General features: G+C 45.1%; 1 protein-coding gene across 14 annotated transcripts in view; it reads left to right on the forward strand.

Annotated features, from left to right (window-relative positions):
- The first annotated feature begins 9,778 nt into the window (after positions 1 to 9,778).
- EHBP1 (EH domain binding protein 1) overlaps positions 9,779 to 20,333 on the forward strand; it is a 207,987-nt gene continuing 197,432 nt past the window's right edge. For all 14 annotated transcript variants that reach the window (XR_009277165.1, XM_058834762.1, XM_058834763.1 and 11 more), the window contains exons 1-2: positions 9,779 to 10,051; positions 11,099 to 11,511. Coding sequence is in view for 13 of the 14 variants with exons in the window: in XM_058834762.1 (XP_058690745.1) it covers positions 11,408 to 11,511 (104 nt within the window). In the remaining variant the exon portion in view is untranslated. The remainder of the gene's footprint in view (positions 10,052 to 11,098; positions 11,512 to 20,333) is intronic.

Below are 20,333 nucleotides of genomic sequence, written 5' to 3' on the forward strand. Positions count from 1 at the left end.
ATGAAGGCATCATATCATATAAAATGTAATATGATTGTCCATGGCCTTAATAAAATCTTGACTTTTCCACCAAGCTTTCATCTATAAAAATCAAATTTATCTGGCATTCATCTGCATTTTGAAAGGGATGGGGATTTTTTGAAATAGATATGATAGTAATCCTTTATGGTACATTAATATAGGAGAACAATAATTTGTTGCATTTTCTTCACACAGAAACAATCAGCTGGGAAATGTGCATAATAATTGTCTTTGTCCTTCATTGTCACAGGCCATTAGCTAATGAATTTAAGCTGTACTTGGCTCTTGCTCCAATAAGAAAACTACATTAGAGATCTTGTAGCCTTGGTATTATATAAAACCTTTCAGTGGGTTTTATTTTAGTCTCACTGAGGTGATGCTGCCATGGGCTGAGGAATGCATCTCAATTTTGTGGTGAGCAGTGAGGTCAGCATGGACTGATGTAGTGGGTCAATCAAGCTGAAGGGCATCTACGGTTATTGAAGCTGCCAGGTGCCAGACCCTCTTTGTTTGGGTCTTTATACTTCAGCCAAACTTCTCATGCCTTACCTTGTGACAGTTTCTGGTTCATCTTTTGGGTGGGAAGATTGGCTCAACTCATTCCAACAGTACCAAGATTCATGCTAGGGAAAATAAGTAGTTTGGGCAATGCTTTAAGTAAACAACAGGCTCATGTTAAGTTGCTCAGTTTTACTGCCTGTGCAGTTTGCCCTCTCAGCAAAGAGGCTGGCAAAAGAAAACCCTGCGATGGAAGAAGCTGTCCTGTTGCTGCTGCACTGCACACCAGGATCTGCAGGCCAGCAGAGGGGTGCAGTGGGGTTGCTCTTTGGGATGCCAGCTGCTGCAGCCTCCCAAGGGGCACTCTCGCTGCCCAGCCATACTGGGACACAGCAGTCCCCCAGTGATTCTGTCCTTGTCCCCAGCTGTGACACAGCTGGGAAGTGACACACCATTCCTACTGCTTCATGTGTCACTGCCTGCTCCCAGGAAAGAAGCAACCCATGAGTTCAGTTGGGCTGCTGCCACCTTTGGGCTGTGCAGAACAGCAGGAGCATAAGGCAAAATCCATACCACTGTCATTTGTGTTTGGCATCTTTTAAGTATCAGAAAAGGACCTGAAACTTCTGGACTTTATTTTGTATCTGAACTTTTAGCTCATGGATGTCTTGGAAGGAAAATGGGTGGTGTGTGATATATATCTGCTGCAGGCACTCTGAGTAGAACATTGTTCTATGTCTTCACTATTCTATGGTATCATTCTGCACCTGTTCAGGGATTATTGCTTCTGCACAAGCTGCAACACCACCGCAGTCAAGGGCTGGCTGTGGCAAAACATGGTCAAGTTTTGCTGTGTTCTACAGAGAGACATGGCCCCTGGCAGCCAGCAGTGCAGGGTACTTCACCTGCAAAATCATGTGAGAAATGTTGGGACTGCCCCTCCTGTTAACAGGCACCATTTGCTCCCTTACCTCTTTGCATCTCCAAAACCAGACTCTGGGCTTTCCATGGCCTGCAGCCCTGCATTTGGCTGTCCTGTCTGTTTCCTTAAGCAAATACTTTGATGGATAGTGCAGGAGATATTCTGAACGCTATGCCCCAAACCATGGTGTAAAACGAGCATTGCTGGCAGCAGAAGCTGTGGCTGGGAAGCTTTGATGCTCTGAGGTGTGCAGGGGGCAGGTGCCAGGTAGCAGCCATCACATATTTTCCTAAACCGGCAGCACTTAGAGCCCTACTGACAGAGGTTGACTCACACCAGAGTAAATTCAATATGCATGAAAGGACTCTTGTTCTTCCTCAGTGGAGAGCATAAAGACATACTGTCAGACAAATTAATCTCTCTCTGATAATTTTCTTTTCAACATCATTGAACTGTCATTTCTCCTGGGCTTTGCCAGAATGTTTGATATATCTGTTGTTTCCCAAAACAGACAGATTCTGCTAGCTTGGCTGATACAGGAATTTCTGCCAGGAAGAGAGATGCTGAGATGCCTCTACCATCCTTGTGCTGTTGCTGTGCAGGTGCTTTGCTGAGCTCTGGAGCTCTAGTTAGGACTAAAAAGAAGGTATTTTGGTGATTGATTAGGTTGCATCTCTTAGTGCAGCAATGGAATTGTTCCCAGCACTTGACCTGGGCTGGGACCACATTTGCTGGGGTTTTGGGATTTTACTTTTTTTTAGTGGAGAGAAACCCATATACACCTCCAGATCTGTAACTTCAAAGCTGGTGATTCAAGGTTGCCCCAGGCATAAGAGTGTCACCTATCTTGACTTAGGAAGTAACCTCAAATAGAGATTTCCCCTTTTTTTCTGTTGTCCCTCTACATGACTGACAAAGCAGTCACTCCTTCCAGGCATGTGTGAAGAGTCAGTAAGATTCCTAAAGCTAGTCAGAGAAAAAAAAAATTGAATTTCCCATCCCAAGACCATGGATGAAAGGTACCTACACTGATCAACCTCCTCCTTCAGCCTGGCACTCACTGAGGACTCTGCCATAGGGATACATGTCCTTAAGGCTGCATGTCATTCCTTGCAGGGGAATTTAACAGAAATAAAATTGTGAAGTGGGGGAAACAGGAGGACCCCAAACATGACAATGATCTGGCAAAGTAAGTCCTACATTCCATTTGTCAGCTCTTTTATTTTTGGAAGACAACTGTCCCCATGTTTTCTGACAGTGTGGCTTTAATACATACAGTCTAAAAAGTATAGAGGGAGATTAGTGATAACTCAGTTAAAAATAACTTGCTACACTATTTAAATCCCTGTTGGTTAATCTGGGAAAAATGAAGACCAGTTTCTGAGTCTGGAATTATCTAACTTGGCTGTGATTATCTAGTTTAATTTCCAGATTAACTAGAGATATTTATCTAAACTGGGTGGCTGTCGAGGTATTAAAAGTAGGAGCAGGAAACTTTGCAGTCATTTTTACAACACAGTTAATTGCTTGTCCCCTCAAAGCCGAGTCTCTCCACACCATTTCACGCCTGCCCAACACCATTATTGCAAACTCTTGTCCACTTGAATGTCTTGCATACATGAGCAGGTCCTTGGGGTTCATTTTCATGAGCTGTTACTGTGATAATTGCACCTCTTCTCCAGGCTGAAGGCCACACCACACATACATAGTTCTACTCTGTGCTTTGAGATACTTTTCCTCAAGCACCAATGTCCCATTGTGTGATGTTTGGGATTCTGGTTGTACAAGCTGTTAGCTACAAATTTTCCCCCTTAGTCTGGTAGGAGCACCTTTTTACATAACAGATTGTCTTATCACATCTGTAAGGTAATTGCCTCTCCACTGGCTTCCAAGAAAGCCTCAGATTTGATCTATGATGGCCTGTGCATTCCTAATGCCTGTACTCCAAGGAAATGTACCCCTGATACTGATGAACTGCGTGGATGACTGATGGTATAGATCCAAAGCTAATTAGGCATTCTCTTGAAAGGTGACATATATTATATTTGGGAGTAAAGAGGAGTTTCCTGAATAATCTTTAGAGACAGCTGTGTTATATTTTATGATTTTTCTGGTAGTTACAGAAATGCAGATAAAAGACTGCATTTTCCCAGCTTATTATTCTGATTGCATGTCCAGCCACTGATTTTCAGATAAATAGGATCAGCGTAGAAAAAAATGCATGGGGCTGTATGACCTTCACTCCTTGACATTCCCACCACTGAATCTGCAGTTTCCTTAGTGCCACCATGAAGCATCTAGAGCAGGTTAATTAGAGATTTGTCATAGCCAGGATCATGTAAAATGGGCATGGGAGCCAGGAAACAAGTCTGCCTCTGAACTTGCTCCATCTTTTATTTTCTCTGATAGCTCTTAGAAAGAGCTCCAGCTTGATCTACCCTCCTGTCAGGGAGTTGTAGCAAGATATAAGGTCCCTCCTGATCCTCCTTTTCTCCAGGCTGAGCCACCCCAGGTCCCTCAGCTGCTCCTCCTCAGAACTGTGCTCCAGACTCTTCCCCAGCTTCACCGCCCTTCTCCAGACACTCTTCATCACCTCAGTGTCTTTTTTGTCCTGGGGGCTCAAACTGAACACAGGACTCCAGGTGTGGCCTTTCCAGTGCCTAGTGCAGGCAGTGATCACTGCCCTGCTCCTGCTGGCCACATTATGTGCTGTTTATTCTAAAAAGAGAGGGAGGAAGGCATTCTTTGCCTCATTAGTGCTGCAGGATGTCGTATACAAGCATAATTATACTCCGCAAAAAGGCCAGGGAGACCACACAGGAAGGGTATTGAAGAACTGGAAAGGGTACAGGAGACACCGAGCATGACAAAAAATTGGAAGTTGCTATTTATGGACAAAATACAGGCTGCTCCTTTTGCTTTTTCGATTTTAATTTTTTTTTTTTTTTTTTTTTTTCAGAAGACAGAAGCAAGGGCCACTAAAAGGTGCAAACAATTTAATGGGTACCAAAAGGTAATGACAAAACTCATTCTGAGCTTTGCAAGCTGACTGACAAGCAAGTTGATAATAAACTTGGAGAAAGCATCACTAATCCAGAGTACTCTGATCTGGAGTAAGGAAATGCTTTTTGTAGCATGGGGTCTCCCCCATCAGCACCCCATCTTTGCTCTTGCCTCCACAGGCTGAATTGCATTTTGACTTCTGCATTTCAGGAATGCAACTCCTGTCCTTGCCCTCCTCTGCAGATAAATACAGCACACCTTTTACTGGTGAGTGCTTTGGGAAGAATGTCAGCCAGACAAGAGAGGGGAGATAAAAGAAAGACAGGTGAGGATGTTTTTCATCTTCTCTTTTTCTGAACCATCCCGCCTGACTTTGCCTACAAGACTTCGGGCAGTGGGGTTAAGAGGAGCAGGCCAGGGGTACCTGGTGCCTCTGGGCTGGCATAATGGTCACAGGAGAGCAAAGGGGCTGTGACTTGAGGCTGCCTCTCGGGGAACCGGCATTTTGGGTACCCCTTCTGGCACAGAGTCTGGAGGGAAGGCACAACAGGGTCTCACCAACCACAGCAAGGGAGTGGGAGAACAAACAATCCGTAAGAAAGAAGTGCTGGTGAGTTACCTCAGCCCCTGGCTCTGCAGGTTGCTTTTGGCAGCAGGGCTCTCCGAGGGGGCAGGCTCTGGATTACAGAGGGTGGGTGCCTGTACACAGCTCTGCTGGGATCTGGCCTGGGCTGGGAGTGCTGTACTGAGCTGAGCTGGCCCACAGGCAAGAGCCGGGCTGGGCTGCCTGCCTCAGCCTGGGCAAGAGTGGTAACCAAACACAAGCCCACCAGAATGCATCCTAACATCTACTACTTTTGCTGGCAAGGCAAGAACAAATGGTGGTGCTTCTTAAGTGTGTGTGCCTTGGGCACAGCTGGGAGTGTTGCTGAAATGATCTGCTTTCGGTCTAGGCTGTGATAGGAGCTGGGCTGTCTGGTTCTGCAATGTGGGAATTGCCTTTTCCCAGCTGCCAGTCTCAAAGTCAAGCTTTCACAGCACAAATAAAATGGGATATTGCACACACACAACCCCTTTCAACTATCACTGATATTTAGCAGAGGGAATATTCAGAACATTATTCCCTCCAACACAGAATGGCTGCTGGGTGTTACCAGACCATGTGAAATGACACCTGAGTGGAATTTCTATCTATACTGTGATTTGTTATGTATATCTATACACATATATACATATACACATGGATTTTTAAATTATTGTTGGGATCTGAAGAAACAAAATGAGCAGACAATGTAATGTTACTTGTTACAGAACAGAATGTTATGGCATAAAACACCAGTTAGGGACATCTTGGGGAGCATGAGGGTGGTACTTTACACATATTACTGTGGTCAGTGCAAATTCTGCACTACTTTCATTAACAGGGGATCAAAGGTTTGATGTGATCTAGAAATACAAGGAGGTTAAAACGTGGCAGGTGTAGGTAACCTCATGTACACAGACCTTTGCCTCAGAAAGCGGAATGTTCCTGCAAATCTGACATAATCCAATTCCTTGATTTCCTCAGTGACATTTCTGCAGGCTCACGTACAGAAGGACAGAGAAATTGAGATTTATGACAGCTATTCCTAGCAAAGGTCATTTCTCGAATGGTGAACAACATGTCCTTAGTCACACTGATGACGAGGCGTTGAAGGATAAGGGAGAGGCTGGAGAGCTTTAATGCTTGACAGGGAATAACAGAAATAGAGCATAGATCATCTCTCTACTTGGGCCAGGAAGCTTGAATTCTTCCACCACCAGTCAAAGCCAGGGAGCAGGAGGCAAAATCCAGAAAAAAAAAAAAAATACACAGGAATTTCTGTGGAGATTGTAAGGGAGTCTGAGTGTCCAGATAGGAAGGGGAAAAGAGGAGCCACAGAGCATGAGTTTTTGGATAGTAAAGGTATCCTCAGTGAAATCAGCTGCTTATAAAGAACAGGATCAGGTTGTTCTGGGTCCTCCCTGCTCAGCCCCAGGAACTTCACAGTTTGAGCAGTTGGCAGCATCCTGTCCCATGCCACTTCCAGAACAACACAGATGATACACAAACAGCTCAAATACACACAAGTACACTTCCTCAGCTTTCCTTCCATAGGCAAGGAAGGCAGCAGGAAGGCAGCAGATGTCACGTGCATATGGTTTAAATAGATTGTGTCATACATATTAAATAATAAGACTGTACCCCTCTATTCATCACGACTATTTTTCCTGTTTGCACAAGAGATTTGACACTGTACATAAAATGAAACACCATTTTTTTTGTAATCAGGATCCTTCTGGGAGTTAAACAAGAGTTGTTCACTCTGCTACTGACCTTAAAAAAGAGCATTGGGTACCTTGGTTTAACCAGCTTTGCTTGTTTTCAAGCTCATAATATTGGATTAAGTAAAAATGAGGCCATTTCCCCAAAGCTTGGCTCAGATTCTGAGCTGAGCTGAGGTTTGAGCTGGGTAATTGTCACAAACCAGGCTTGTGGCCAGCAGGACCAGTCAAGAGATGTCTGCAATATGAAGTCAACACGGGGGTTCCTTGCTGACCCATCTGAGTGCTCTGACCCAAGGAGGAGCTTGGGGGCTCTTCATCCATGCCCTTGCTAATCCCTTTTTGCCATTTATTGGTTCCTCTGGGCTGTGAGCTGGCAGCAGAAGTCACAAGAGCTTTTGAGTTGGTCTGATGATAGATTCAGTCCAGTAACCTGAGAATGCTGTGGTGGCCTCTAGCTTCCAATCTGTAGCTAAAGATCTTGCCCTTCCTCCCACAGTAATTCCTCGCATCCTCTGAAATCTCCTAAGGCTTTCCCCAAAATTGCAAGAACTGAGGACGGCTGCTCTTAAAAACTGTAAAATAGACAATTTGTAGGATAATTGCCTGTGTTGTATTTTTCCACATACAACAAAGGCAAAAGCAGCCTTACGCCATGTACCCCCCAGGCCTGATGTAACTTGAATCCAAAAGCTATGAAGGAAATGGAAAATGTTAATAAATAATGATGTTTGAAACACAAGTCACTGAACAAACCACCAGACCATCTGTGTTTATTCCACTGGAGAGAAAATGTCTATTTTACAATTATTACTTACTATATATTTACTTACTACTATTACTTAATATATATTTATTATAATATTTATTTTACTTTACTTTCCCTAGTTTGAGACAGTAAGATCTTGGTCATAGGTATGTCTTAGGAATTAGCCTGGGTGCTGCAGGTTATTTAGGAGATAAATCAGAGAAGCTCACGGATTAACTTTTGGTAATAGAATATTGTTGTAAAGACAACTTTTATAAAATCAGCACAACTGATTACTTGATATTTTTCTGGTATGAAGAACCAAGGTTCTCCTCAGGGCCACCGGAATTTTGAATTGCCTTGCTTGATCCACTTCACAGCTGCCAGTTTTCCATCTGGTATTTTCCAAGTCAGAACCAAGCATTTGTGTGCTCCATACTGCATGTTCTCAGTCTGATGTGTTCTGGAAATTCTGGCCTCATTTCCCAAATCCTAAGCAGGTGATCTGCACTTAAAAAGCCCAGTGATGTCTCCCTCAAGTGTGTTGGAATTGCCCTGTGTTACCAGCTGCAAAACTGGGATAGATATGTTAAGACAAATGTACAAAATCTTCAAAATTTAACTTCAAAAATATTCAGGGAGAAAAAAAAAAAAAAGATTTTCCAAGAAAATCTGTGTGAGTAGTACAACTGCCTGCAACATTTCAGTGTAACGCTTTAAAAAAAAGGAGAACCACTGCCTCTTCCAGGACAGCTCCAAGTGCACACCCTCTGGCAGCTGGGGTAAAGGCTGAAGAGTAATACATTATAAGCAAAGGGCTGACCTTTTCAATAGCCTAAATATTCAACCTCTCCAAAGTAACTTAGCTCAGCTTAGGCCTGTAGCCATCCACACATTCTTTCTCTCCTTTCACTCCAGCCACTAAATGCTGGCAGCCTCTTCGATATGCCAGCACAGCGAGAGGCAGCTTAGGGGAAAGGAGGAAAACACTGGGATAAGGAGCTTCCCAGACTGTGGATCAGGCTCGGACTCCATTCCGTTTGTCGTGGGAAAGAGCACAGAGGACTGCAAAGCCCCGAGGCTTCAATTTTACAGCTGCTCCCAGAGCTCCACTGCACTATCTTCCTTATTTCCCTGTGCTTCCACTTGATAGCTGGCTTAATTTCTGACTTGGCTGGCTGATAGGTTTAGGATTAACTCCCAGAGATCGCACAACCACGCTACCCCGACTCTGGAATTCACCTACAGCAAAAGGCACTTTGGGATCCCAAACTTAAACACACCCGTACAGGTGTCCGGAGGGCAGGTGGGGCAACAAGCAGCGGGAACCGGAGTAAGCCAGGGGTTAATTTTAGATTAATGCTGGAACCCAGCACCGAAGGTTTGCATCTGGGTCCCGACACCTCCCTCATGGCACTGCAGTGTTGGAGAAGCGCTCAGCCAGCGTGGCTAAGGGGAATTCACAGCCGCATCCCACAGGGATCACCGCTCTCGCTGCTCCGCTCTCCCCTGCGGATACTTTAATATCAAACTGCGCAGAACATCCAGCCCCCGCCGCCTGGGTGCCGTTCCCTGAGCACGCAGGCTGAACCAGCCAAGAAACATCGTCCTGCCTGTGGTATTCCATTTCCATCGATTTCCCATCCGCACCCGAACTCGGGAGCGCCAAAAGGACCGGGGCCTGTCCTGTGCTGCAGAACTCGGGTCAGGCCCGCTGCTTGACCAGCCCCTCCGCGCGGGGACTGTCCCTCGCCGCGGTTCCTCCTCCCCTCCCGCCGCCTCCATCCGGGGCCGCTCACTCCCTTCAGCCGCCCCACGCCCACCTCACGGGAGACATCGTAGGTTCCCTCCCCGGCTCCCTCCGTCCCTGCCCCGGTCCCGGCCCTTCCCTTCCCGCCGCTCCCCGGCCCTGGGGCGGCGGCGAGTCCCGGGGGCGGCGGCGGGGCCACGCCCATCCCCTGACAGCCCACTCCTCACGCCGCGCCCACCCCGCGCCTTTGGGAAGCGCCGCAGCCAATCGCCGAGCGTCCTCGCGCTGACAGACGGCCATACTGACCTATAGAGTCGCCCCTCCTCACAAGTAGCCCCGCCTTCTCAGGCTCTGTGACCAGTCAGAGCAGAGGTGGAGCTGGGGGCGGGAGATGAGGATCTTCGCTCACCACCTCCCCCCTCCGCTTCTCGGGATGATCGACAGGCACAGTACCCAATGGACTGCGTAGGGCCAGCAATGGGGCCAATGGCGCGGCAGGGGCGGGGCCCCGGCGGGCGGCGGGGGCGGCGGAGCGGCGGGCCGGGGTGAGGCGCGGCGCAGCGCCGGCAGGAGGGCGATGGTGGCGGCGTGAGGCGCGCTGCGACCCGCGCTGTCTGCCCGGCCGGCGCGGAGAGCGGCGGGGGAGCGGTGCTCGCCATGAGGCTGCGGGAGGACGGGGACAGCCGCAGGGCGCTGCCGGCGGCGGGGCTGCTGCAGTAATGGGCAGCGGCAGCGCTGACTCTCGCCTGCCGTGTGGTGCCAGCGCGCCCGCCCGGCGGGACCGCCCGCGAGGAGCCGGCGGCAGGTGAGTGCCGCACGGGGAGCCGCCCGTCCCTTCCCGCAGCCGCCGCTCCTTTCCTTGCACCCCGCCGGTGGCGTTTTAATTTTTAAACGGCTTCGGCTCCCGGCCAAGGGCGGGGGGCGCTGCCCCGGCGGGCTGGGCGCGGAGGTGACACGGGCTGCTGAGGCGGAGCGGGGCGCTCCTCGCCCCGGGGCTCCGTGGGGACCCCCCTTCCCAGGGGCCGTTCTGCTTCAGGTAGTCGCCTCGCCAGCCTTGCTGCCATCCTACCCTGACTTCTCGCCAGCTGCGGCCAGCTTGTGCTTCCCTGTATTCCTAATGAAAAGGCTTTTCCCTCCGCACCCAGCGCAGATGCTGCTTTCCTTCGAGGGAGGAGACCCACCTGTGTTTCTCTCCCTTTTCACCTCCCTGATGATCATTCCTCAGTGCAGGATGGAGAGGCATTTCCATTTCAACATGATGCAGCGAGGAAGATGGGGAATCCTGGGTAGCCAGGACTCGGGAAATGCCCCTTCCTCTCTTGTTCTCCTCCTCACCCTGGCACAGGCATTTGAGCAGCAACACTCCCTTTCTGTCTTCTTGGCTGATCCTTCTCTTTGGACAGAGAAATGAAAGCTGGAGGTGTGTTACAGGAAACAACTGTTACACCTTTTGTCATCAAGACAAAGAACTTCATCTCCCCGTGTCCCTCCCTCTGGGTGCATATTGGCAGCACCTCAGCCACTTTGCATTGCTTCCCGGAGATGCTTCACAAGGATTCGGTGTGGCCCTGAGCTGCCCTTTTTTGTTGTTGTTGCCAATTATGATGCTGCTGATAATAGGATATGTTGATATGTTTCTGAACAGTCTCGTGGTTTGAATTCCTGAAATTGTTGCAGTATTTTTATTTATTTAATTGGGGGGGAATGTGTGTAAGTGTGTGACAACAGGAGGGGGGTATGTTGTTGTGGTTGATTGTAGTTATTTGAAAGGTACGAGATCACGTGCAATTGCAGCACTTAGTATGAAGTGTATTAACCAATGCCTTCTCTCCCTGTCTTATTTGTCTTCCAGTCCTGCAGTCTTCCCTTCACCTACCGTGTGAAGAATGATGATTCCATGAGAGAACTTCTTTTCCATTACCTGTCTACTGCTATTGCATGCTGCTCCTGGCCAGTGATGAGCCATTCCGCTAGACTGGGATTTACCCTGAGGAGGGGAGAGACAGAATATGAATTGTAGACATCCCATCAAGTTTCTCACACACTCTTTTTACTGTGTCTGTATATAAATCTGCTAATATCAAGCACACACGCTCTTTGAAACCTACATTGGTATTCACGCAGTTGCTGCTGTGTAAGAGGACTGGTATTTCTCACCATCATGGCTTCAGTTTGGAAAAGACTGCAGCGTGTTGGGAAACATGCATCCAAGTTCCAGTTTGTGGCCTCTTACCAGGAATTGATGGTTGAGTGCACCAAAAAATGGTAAGAGGCAGCTCATGTTGTTGTAAAAAATGATGGAGTAAGTTGCTGGTGCTGAAATAGGATGAATATGGCTCGCTGTGTTTTGTGTGGTAGGTGCATTGCTCTTGCATCCCCTTACCTTCTCTTGCCAGCCCATTGCAGAAGTAGCTGCATGAGCTGTTTTTCTCAGTGACTACTGGCTTTGCTGCATGGTTACCCTGGACCTGCTGGATTTGTTCTGTACTATTGATTTTCTAGGCTGGCATTGTTTTTACCTTGCAGAGGAGGGTAGTTTGTTAGCCTGCATCTGTGACTTGGTGTGGTTTTGGTTGTTGGGGTTTTAGTGCGGCTTTTTTGTTTGGTTTTTATTTTGTTTAAATTTTTTTTAGTATTTCCCATGAGCTGTTTTCCAACTTCCAATTCAGCTTGGTGATGCTGTGGGTTATCTACAGACACTTGTGTTTTTTGACAAGCTTTGTGTTTTTGGAGGCTTTGGAGATCAGTCCTGGACATAGTGGTCATGGGACATATGGGTTGGATGCCCATTTTGATTCTTGACTTCCTTACCTGAGGAGGTCGTGTTTCTCCTTCTTTTCCATTTTTCCTTTCCAGCTTTTAACAGGAAGAGGCAAGGGGCAGGTCTTTGGGAATTGCCTTAATGCATTTGTTTAGTCAGACAGGAATTTTGGGTGATGGTGGTCCAGTTGGATGGCTTTGGAGCTGACTAGACAGCAGTTAATGGTGTGGGTCTGGCACATCATCTTTCCTGTGCAAAATGAGCTTAAATAAATCTGCTAGGCAAGACTAGAAGCAGCTTTTAAATAGTCAGGGGAAGATCTCCATTATATAAATGCTTAACTGCTGTTTTATATGTTTGGAATATTGATATTACTGACATAATTCCTCATGTTAGTGTGAGCATGTAGTGTCAGGGGATGAAAAAAATACTTTCCAGACCTTGTGGACTGAGATGTTCAAATTGCCTTGTAATAAACTGCAGCCTCCTTTCTAATACTTGGCCTTTCTTCTTGTTGGCAAGTTTGGCACTTGCATTGGCTGCTTTCACTGGTTATGAGTAATTGCCTCTACAAACTTAAATTCTATCTCTTGGAGTAGGAAATAGCTGTCAAATATGCTGGAAGGCTGCACACTGCTCTGCCTTAAAGGAACACTGTCAGGTTAAACATTTTGGATTTTTTTTTTTTTTTTTTTTTTTAGGAAGTTGTCTTCATTCCTAGAATGTTTAAGAAACAGAATTGTTCTGGAAGTTGAACTTGCTTTCACAGAATAAACTACAAATGAAAACATTATAGAAGTTGAAAAAGGGTGTCCTGATTATCTCATGGGATCTGCTGTCCCAAAGAGGCCAAGGAATTTTTCCCGGTGATTTTAGTTGATCAGGTTGATTTCAGCAGTTGGGTTTATTACTTATGATGTTCTGTTTGCATGAACTATGCTGTTTTAGGTTTCGTTTTCATTCTGATTCACTTGTTGCTGAGAATTTGCAGAATGCTTCAGCACTAAAGTATAAGTTCTGCAGAGAAATGTTTGCACTGGAATTGCAGCTAACCCTTCTTTGGTTTAAGAAAAAGTCATACACAAAAGTTCTTCTGTGAAATATCTTATTATTTTAGGAACAGGCAGATTATTGGTTAATCATAACTGAGTGCCCACCTAGCAAAATGTCTGTGTATGGAGTAGTGAGAGAGCCATTCAAAACCTCAGATATGGAACTAATTTTTTGCAAAAAGGTCATCTTTCTGAACCTTCATTTTACATTCTTGAATGTAAATATAGAGAAGATCAGTGCTTGTGTTGGTTATTACAAAGGAACATTATGGTGGTGAAATGTGGATGAATTCTAGGAAAAATCACAATAGGGAAAAACATAACTCATGAAGTCCTTTGACTGTAAGCTTTTTGATTCTGCTTCCTGTTATTTTGAGAACCTAAACAAAAATGTTCCTTAAGCATGCAACCTAAAATATTATATTTCTGCCCTAAATCAAACTTCCTAAATCAAACTTCTATAGAAACAAAGGGTTAAATATTTATGTATTTTGAGAGCCTTCAACTAAGTGTTTCCTTAACTTTGGAGAAGATGCAGTTTCTGTGCATGCTGACAGGATCGCTGCTTCATCTGTTTCTAAGTCTTGGCTCAGAGTTTGGCCCATGTGAGAACAAAACACAAGAAATGAGCTCCATATGCTGTTCTTGCTGAAAGCACTCAGTATATATTAAGTGTCAGTGCTGTAGTCTGTAGTTTGTTTGATTGAAATGTAGTAAGCAGTAAGTTATTTTAATGTACTGGCATTTTAACAATGCAGTGTTTCTGGAGGAAAAGAATGCTCCATTCATATTTTAAAGTAAATGACAACACAGTCATAAACACACTGAAACTGAGAAGTGTCTGTGAGCAAGGATTGTGCATGACCAAAACAGGCTGTATGCCTCTTTGTGAACTTCTATCTTCTGTTAGGTTTGCATTTGTCTGGCTCTTCAAAAAATGACCTGTGTTTAGAATATTTTTGTTCTGATTGTGGATGGTTTGCAAGGTTGAGTGAACTTCTGGTTGGCTTTAATACTCTGTGTTTCCTCTGGACTTGTATTGATTGGAATTTTTGTTTGTTTTTGTTTTAGTTTGTTTTTTTTTTAAACTTTTTTTTTTAAATAGCTCCTGCTCTTTTTTTTCCTCGCATTCTCATGGCACTGTGAGAAGTTGCCACTGCTGTGGTGTTGCTGCTTAACTTTTTAAAGGATTATATCTAGGTACAGCAGCATTTGGCCAGATTGGGCTGAAACCTTTCCTTGCTTTCTCTCCTGTCTATAACTTCTGATTCTTGTTCCTGCTAGTGGTTATGGACAGCCACTCTCAAATGATTGCTTTTCATTGGTGGTGTGTTTGGGGGAGATAGGTCGTGATGGAGTGTCCAGTGCTGTCGCTGTTCCTTATTTTTCAGATAATTAACAGGACTGAGTCACTTCTGTGGCATTTTGGCAGCTCCCACTGACCCAGACCTAATTATTGTGGCTGCTCAGTACCTTTGAAAAATTGAACAGTTGGTTTATTTAGAACCATTCATTAAAAATAAATAAATAAACAGATGTAGTCTTGGTCTTTAATATGGATTAGTGACTCCTGCTACTGCAAAAACATAATACTTTGCATTAATCATATAAGCAGTTGATTTTTTTTGAAAGGTGCTTGCTTGAAAGTGCTGGAGTGTGTCATCCTCTGTTTACCCTTGGACTAAGCTGGGGCAGCTCAGGATTTTCCACGCAGCCTCACCAGTGAACTGCAGCCCTGGCCTGAAAGGACCATGTGTGATACGAGGGAGTTAATTCAGTGCTTATCCTCAGTGCAGTCATTGAATAAAACCAGAAATCAGACTCATTCATTTTGCTTAGGCTTCTACAGAAACAACTGGATTTCCTGCTCTGTGCTGTCAGGGCAGAGGGTTGCTGTGTGGGGCAGGAGTGTGCTGGGCATCCCTGGCAGGTGGGGTGCTGTGGCTTGTGCAGGGGACCCAGTCCAGTTGCCTGAACATTGGTGTCAGACCCTCTTTGGGATGCCTTTGGGTTTACTGCCAGTCCCAGCTGCCAGTTTGAAGAAGCCCAGGTCTCCTGTTGATTCTGGTTCAAGCTGCCAGCCTGGCATGAATCTCTTGTGTACCCTGGGGCTGCCCAGCTGCTGGAGGCCCCTGTTCAGGCAGCTGAGTTGCAGCTTGTCTGAGATCCAGGCTCAGCAGAGGAGGAAACTCCTCCTTTGGACCAGAGATCAGTCACAGTACTTGGACCTGAAGCTCTGATAGCAGTTTTATAGAGCTGATGAAACATCTACTGCTGAGCACATGAGCTCCTTTGGGTGGCTTTTTTGTTTCCTTATTGTTGTGTGATGTCTCACAAGTCAAGGACTCCATAGAGGCTTCAAATGTAATATTGACTGGTTTCCACAGAGAATGGCTGAACTTGGAGAGTTGAGATTGCCAAGTTCCTAACCTGTTGTTTACTGGTTGCTTTTATGAACAAGAAAGCTGCTCACCTCAACATAGGCACTAGCTGCTCACAAAGGCTGGAAAAAAATAAACATAGAGGCTTTTATATAGGATTTGTATTCAGGGTTTGCTTTAGAGAGAAAGAAATATGTTATTTTTGTACAATGCTTATAATGTCTGTCATTTCTTACATGAACTGCTTTGCTTTTAAATCCTGCTTAGAAATACAGTGAGCTATGATGCTTAAAAGGGTTAAATTTTCATATGTTCAGAAGCTTTAACTGAAGACAGGCTTCATGGCCATGAGGCAAGTTGCCTGTTTTTATATTGATTAGGTATGGTCTGAAGTAGGTTCTCTCTTTTCAAATACACATATTTCTCTTTTGGAAATGAAGTAAGGCTTAATCTCTCTTTTTTTTTTTTTTTTTTTTTTTTTTTTTTTTTTATCCCAAAAGGCTTTAGCCATCTGTTTTCCTCTTCTATTGTAGTTTCATAACTGGATGCTGCAGGAATCTTAAGATTTGGCATGCATTGTGCATGGGAGAGAAATGAGCTTTTTGAGATTCCACGGTTCACACTGATCTGCTTGCCTTCTGCTTGCTGCTTTCCAGCAAACCCGTCAGTGCCGAAGGCCACCAAAAGAACTGGGCTTAACTGGTTGCTGTAGAAGAATCCTTGTTTGCCTGCATGAGGTCAGGCTGTCACATTGCTCAATTAATTTTCTTGCTTTGCACGGTTGTTAGAGGGGATTTCATGAGTACCTAAGTGCATTTGACTATAAAAGATGATTATATTGAATCTCTTTGAATTAGTTTTGCTGTGCACTGTGCTGTTGTGTCATGGGCTTGCTCTGCAGAGTTTTTGATCAGATTGGGGTGTTGGTGATGTAGGTGTACTGTAGCATGTATAATTTGTGCAAGGAAAGCACCACGCAGTTTCTCCTGTGTTTTGTCTTCTGTTCTTCTCAATGAAATTGTACTCTGTCCTTATACTTTTTATTGAGTTCTGATTCCACACTAAATAATGTCCATTTACAAATACACTTCAGCATTTTCTTTGTCATTAATTTCTGGTTTTGACTGAGGATTTTTTGAGGGCTTAAACTGTGTGTCAAATGTACTCTTTCCAAATAATCACCACCAGCTGCCTTACAGCTGTCTTCCCCCTTTCTCTCTGCAGTCAATTAAAACACATTTACTATCCACACACAAAAGCAATTCTTCTCTGTCATTTTGCATCTCTCTTCTTTGTATCCAAAATAAAAAATAAATCCTTCATTGCAGGATTGTAGAAAACCTAGATTTGCTCCTATGGACTCTTGCCTGATTTCTGTTGGCAGGTTGTCTACCAATCCCAACTTCTTAATGCCAGCTGCTTTCCTTCCCTACCTTGCCAAGCTCCCCTCCTAACCCTTTTTACAGCCTCAGGTCTGTTCCATGGAGCACAAATAAGGGATTTCTCATCAAAGTTGCTGGCTGCAAAGACATTTCAGTAGGAAAGGTACGGGTGTTTGTGAAATCTTTCTTGCTGATGAATTTTTAGGTTGTCAGTGCTGCCCATTTATACCCATTTTCTATTTGTAGCAAGGTTTTAGGAATGCTTGTGACTCAGTGTCCAGTTTATAAAAGAATGCATTGATAGATACAGGCACAAAATATCTGTAGGGTGGAAAGATTATAAATACTTGTTCTGAATTCTGTTTGTCTCTGAGAGACACATTTCTTTAGAGCAATTCCTTGTTCCCTGCCCTGGCAGTAACAAAAATAATTAGCAAAAGCAGAAAATGTTTGATTGTATCCAGGCATAGACAATTTTCATTTTAATGGTCAGAGTGGTGAAGATGTCTCCTTGAATGAATAAAATGCACTAACTTATATTCTAACATAACTTTATTTTTTGAGAGAGAAACTGTGTGTGTGTGTAGCTTTCTCATGGAGCTTTTGGAGCAAATAAAACCTTGCTCTGTTCCTGCAGGCACTGTGGTGCACACATGCAGTTAAGGATGTGTGCTGTTGATTTGAACCTAGTGGACTTGAACTGCAATAAAGATTCACATTTTTTTCTTGGGGTTGGAGCCTTGTGAATATTCTTTTCAGCTGTTTGTGCTATGAGGTGAAATAAAATTAAATATTATGACATTGTGTAGGCCTCATGAGCTGAGTTTGCCATCTCTTAGACTGTTCAGGCTGTATAGTGCCAGTGTGTTGCTTCAATTAGTTTTTAATTGGTTGGAGAGAGCTGAAGTCCCTTTCACAGTTTAGTGTGAATAAGGAGAGAAGGAGGAGGAGGAGGCTGGTAATGTTGACTAAATCTGAGAAAACTCTTCTTATAAAACAAACCCTTCAGCTACGGTAGTAAAAGCATTCTGCTTGGGTGGCTTTCTGAGAATATGGGGGCGGGTGTGTGTGTGTTTATTTACTTCTAAAAGCTTTCCCAGTTTACTCTGAGGAGGGTGTGTGAAGTGTGTGTTTGTTTCCCTTGCCCCTCTCTCTCCTTTCACTCCTTGGGGCAGAAGCTGGCCCTGGCAGTCTGTTTGCTACCTTGTGGGACATTTCTTGAGCTACCCTCTGCACAAAGTCTGTCTTGTGTGTCCTGGAGTGGACTCTGAAACACAGGAACTGTGCAGATGAACTTTTGTTCCTTATTTTAAGATATGCGCAGAGCAGTAGGGTAAATAAAGCTGTCCTTGTTTTCTTCCTCTTGTCTTTATTTGAAAAATGTCTTTCTGCAGCGTACAGTTTCTGTAAGTGCACCAGAGCCTCTCATCTGGAAGCTGTGTGTTTTGGCAGTTGAGGTATAGGGTAGCTGTGGCTTTTGGCACCTGGAGAGGTATTGCAGGGATTTGGGAACTGTGGGTTAAGCACGAGCTAAAATTAGCAGAGCCATAACTAACATTGCTGTTGTCTAAGGCTCTGACTCATGAGGTTTTCTGGATTCAGGAGTGGAGCTGGATGTCACTATCCCTAAGCAGCAGTCGAGCTGTGCCCTGAAGCAGAGGCAGGGTGACAGTGAGGCTGCGAGGTGTGTTAGTATTAAGTGCCATCAACTTCAGCTCCCATTTGTGAACTGCAGCAGCTGAGGAGCAGGCACACCTCCCTTATGCTGCCCTGATGCAATGGGGAGGAAAATCTGCCAGAGCGGTGAGATGAGCCACAGCTTCAGGCAAGAGCATCTTAGAGTGCTTCAGCTAAATCACCCAGATCCTGAGTCAGTGCCCTGTGCTGTCACTGTAGGGCTTCAAAGTGCACAAGCTTTTGAGATGAATCAGAAGTACGTGACCTTGTGAACTACAGTTTCTAGCTGCCTGCAGACCTGTAAAGATGAGCAGTGCAGAAGTAATTCTCGTTTGCCTGTTGAGGTTCTTTTTGTAGTGGAGAGTCATTATTGGGGGTTCTTCTTGTTTCTAATTTATTATTATTTAAGGAGACTTTCTTGAGGATTACTCCAAAGCTACGGCCAGGCTCTGCAGCTGCTTAACTGTCTGCAGCTGCTGAGCTGCAGTTTCTGTGGCTCTGTGTATTTATTTTAGCACAAACTGGTTTCGGGTTTTATTTCATGTGCACGCTCCTGCAGTCGTTCCGTGGGCTTTGTTTTGGGTGAGCTGCTGTATCAGCTTAACGGCACACAAGCAGCTCTGACCTTTCATTTCTAATGGATCTGTTTTGAAAAATGACTTCGGTGCTGACCAAACATCACAAGGGCAAAATAATTTCTAGTTCCAGGAACAACTGAATTAGAGCAATCCAGGGTATTTTAAGACTCTCTCCTACCACATCAGTTTTGGCTCCTGTACTGCTGCTGCTCATTTCCTGTGTGCCACCTCCACAAGCACCTGTAATGAGCAGTCACCCTTCATGTTCAGTGGCTTCTTTTCTCACCCAAGAAGTGCTGTTTGCTGCCTTGGTGCTGTAGGACAGGTCAGAGCTGTCTGGGGCTGCCAGATGGGTGGCACTGGCTGCTGTGGTGGGAGATGTGGGTTCTGATGGGTGTGCAGCTTTGCTGGGAGTGTATATTCATCTGCTCCTGTTGGGACAAGCCCCGTCACCTTTCGCCTAGGCCAGGCAGACGAAAGACATTCCCTAAGTCAGCTCTTCCATTAGGTATGTTGCTGCCTGATGCCCCAGGATGATAGCAAGCCTTGACCTTTCTTTAGGGCTAAGACTGGTGCAGTCACACCTCTGCTTTTACATCTGGTGTCGTAAACTAACTTTCCCCTCCCAGCTGTGCTTGGGAAGAGTATTTGCATAGCCAGTACTGCTAATACCAAAAGCTGTACTGAATGAAGTAACTGGAGAATCTGGATCATTGAATCCAGTTGGCAGCACATTGTACTCTGCCACTCAGCGAGTATTGTGAATTTCCTTGACTTCCAGTGTCTGCTTATTGAGTAAACTCTGAATCCCTTTGTTTATGTCAGTACACAGGAAGAGATTTAAAAGAACAAAAAAGAGCTGTCAGAACTTCTCTTTTCCAGCAAAGATCTCACTCAGATCTGTAAATTTCCAAACCAATCTGTTGCTGATTTATCTTTGGTTTATTAGCAAAGGATTTAACCTTGACAGCTCCTGGTGACACCTGGCATGGTTTTAGCTCTGGAGTTACAGCTCTGGCCATGCTGACAGGTGGGCAAAGGTATTTGGCTGTGTTTTCTGACTGTACCTGTCTTTTTATCAGTTGTGTCTCTTGGAAATCTGATTTAGTGGTTTGTCATTTCCTGTAGGTAACTTGAGCAATAGTTGTATAAAGGTGTGAAAAATTTCAAGAGAACAAGATTTCTTAACTTCTTTTTCTCTTCAAGAGCAGATCTTAGCTGGATAGAGTGCTTGGAGTAAGTGTCTCTTGAGTGAG

This window comes from Poecile atricapillus, chromosome 3 (genome assembly GCF_030490865.1).
Source record: "Poecile atricapillus isolate bPoeAtr1 chromosome 3, bPoeAtr1.hap1, whole genome shotgun sequence".
Lineage (NCBI taxonomy): Eukaryota > Metazoa > Chordata > Aves > Passeriformes > Paridae > Poecile > Poecile atricapillus.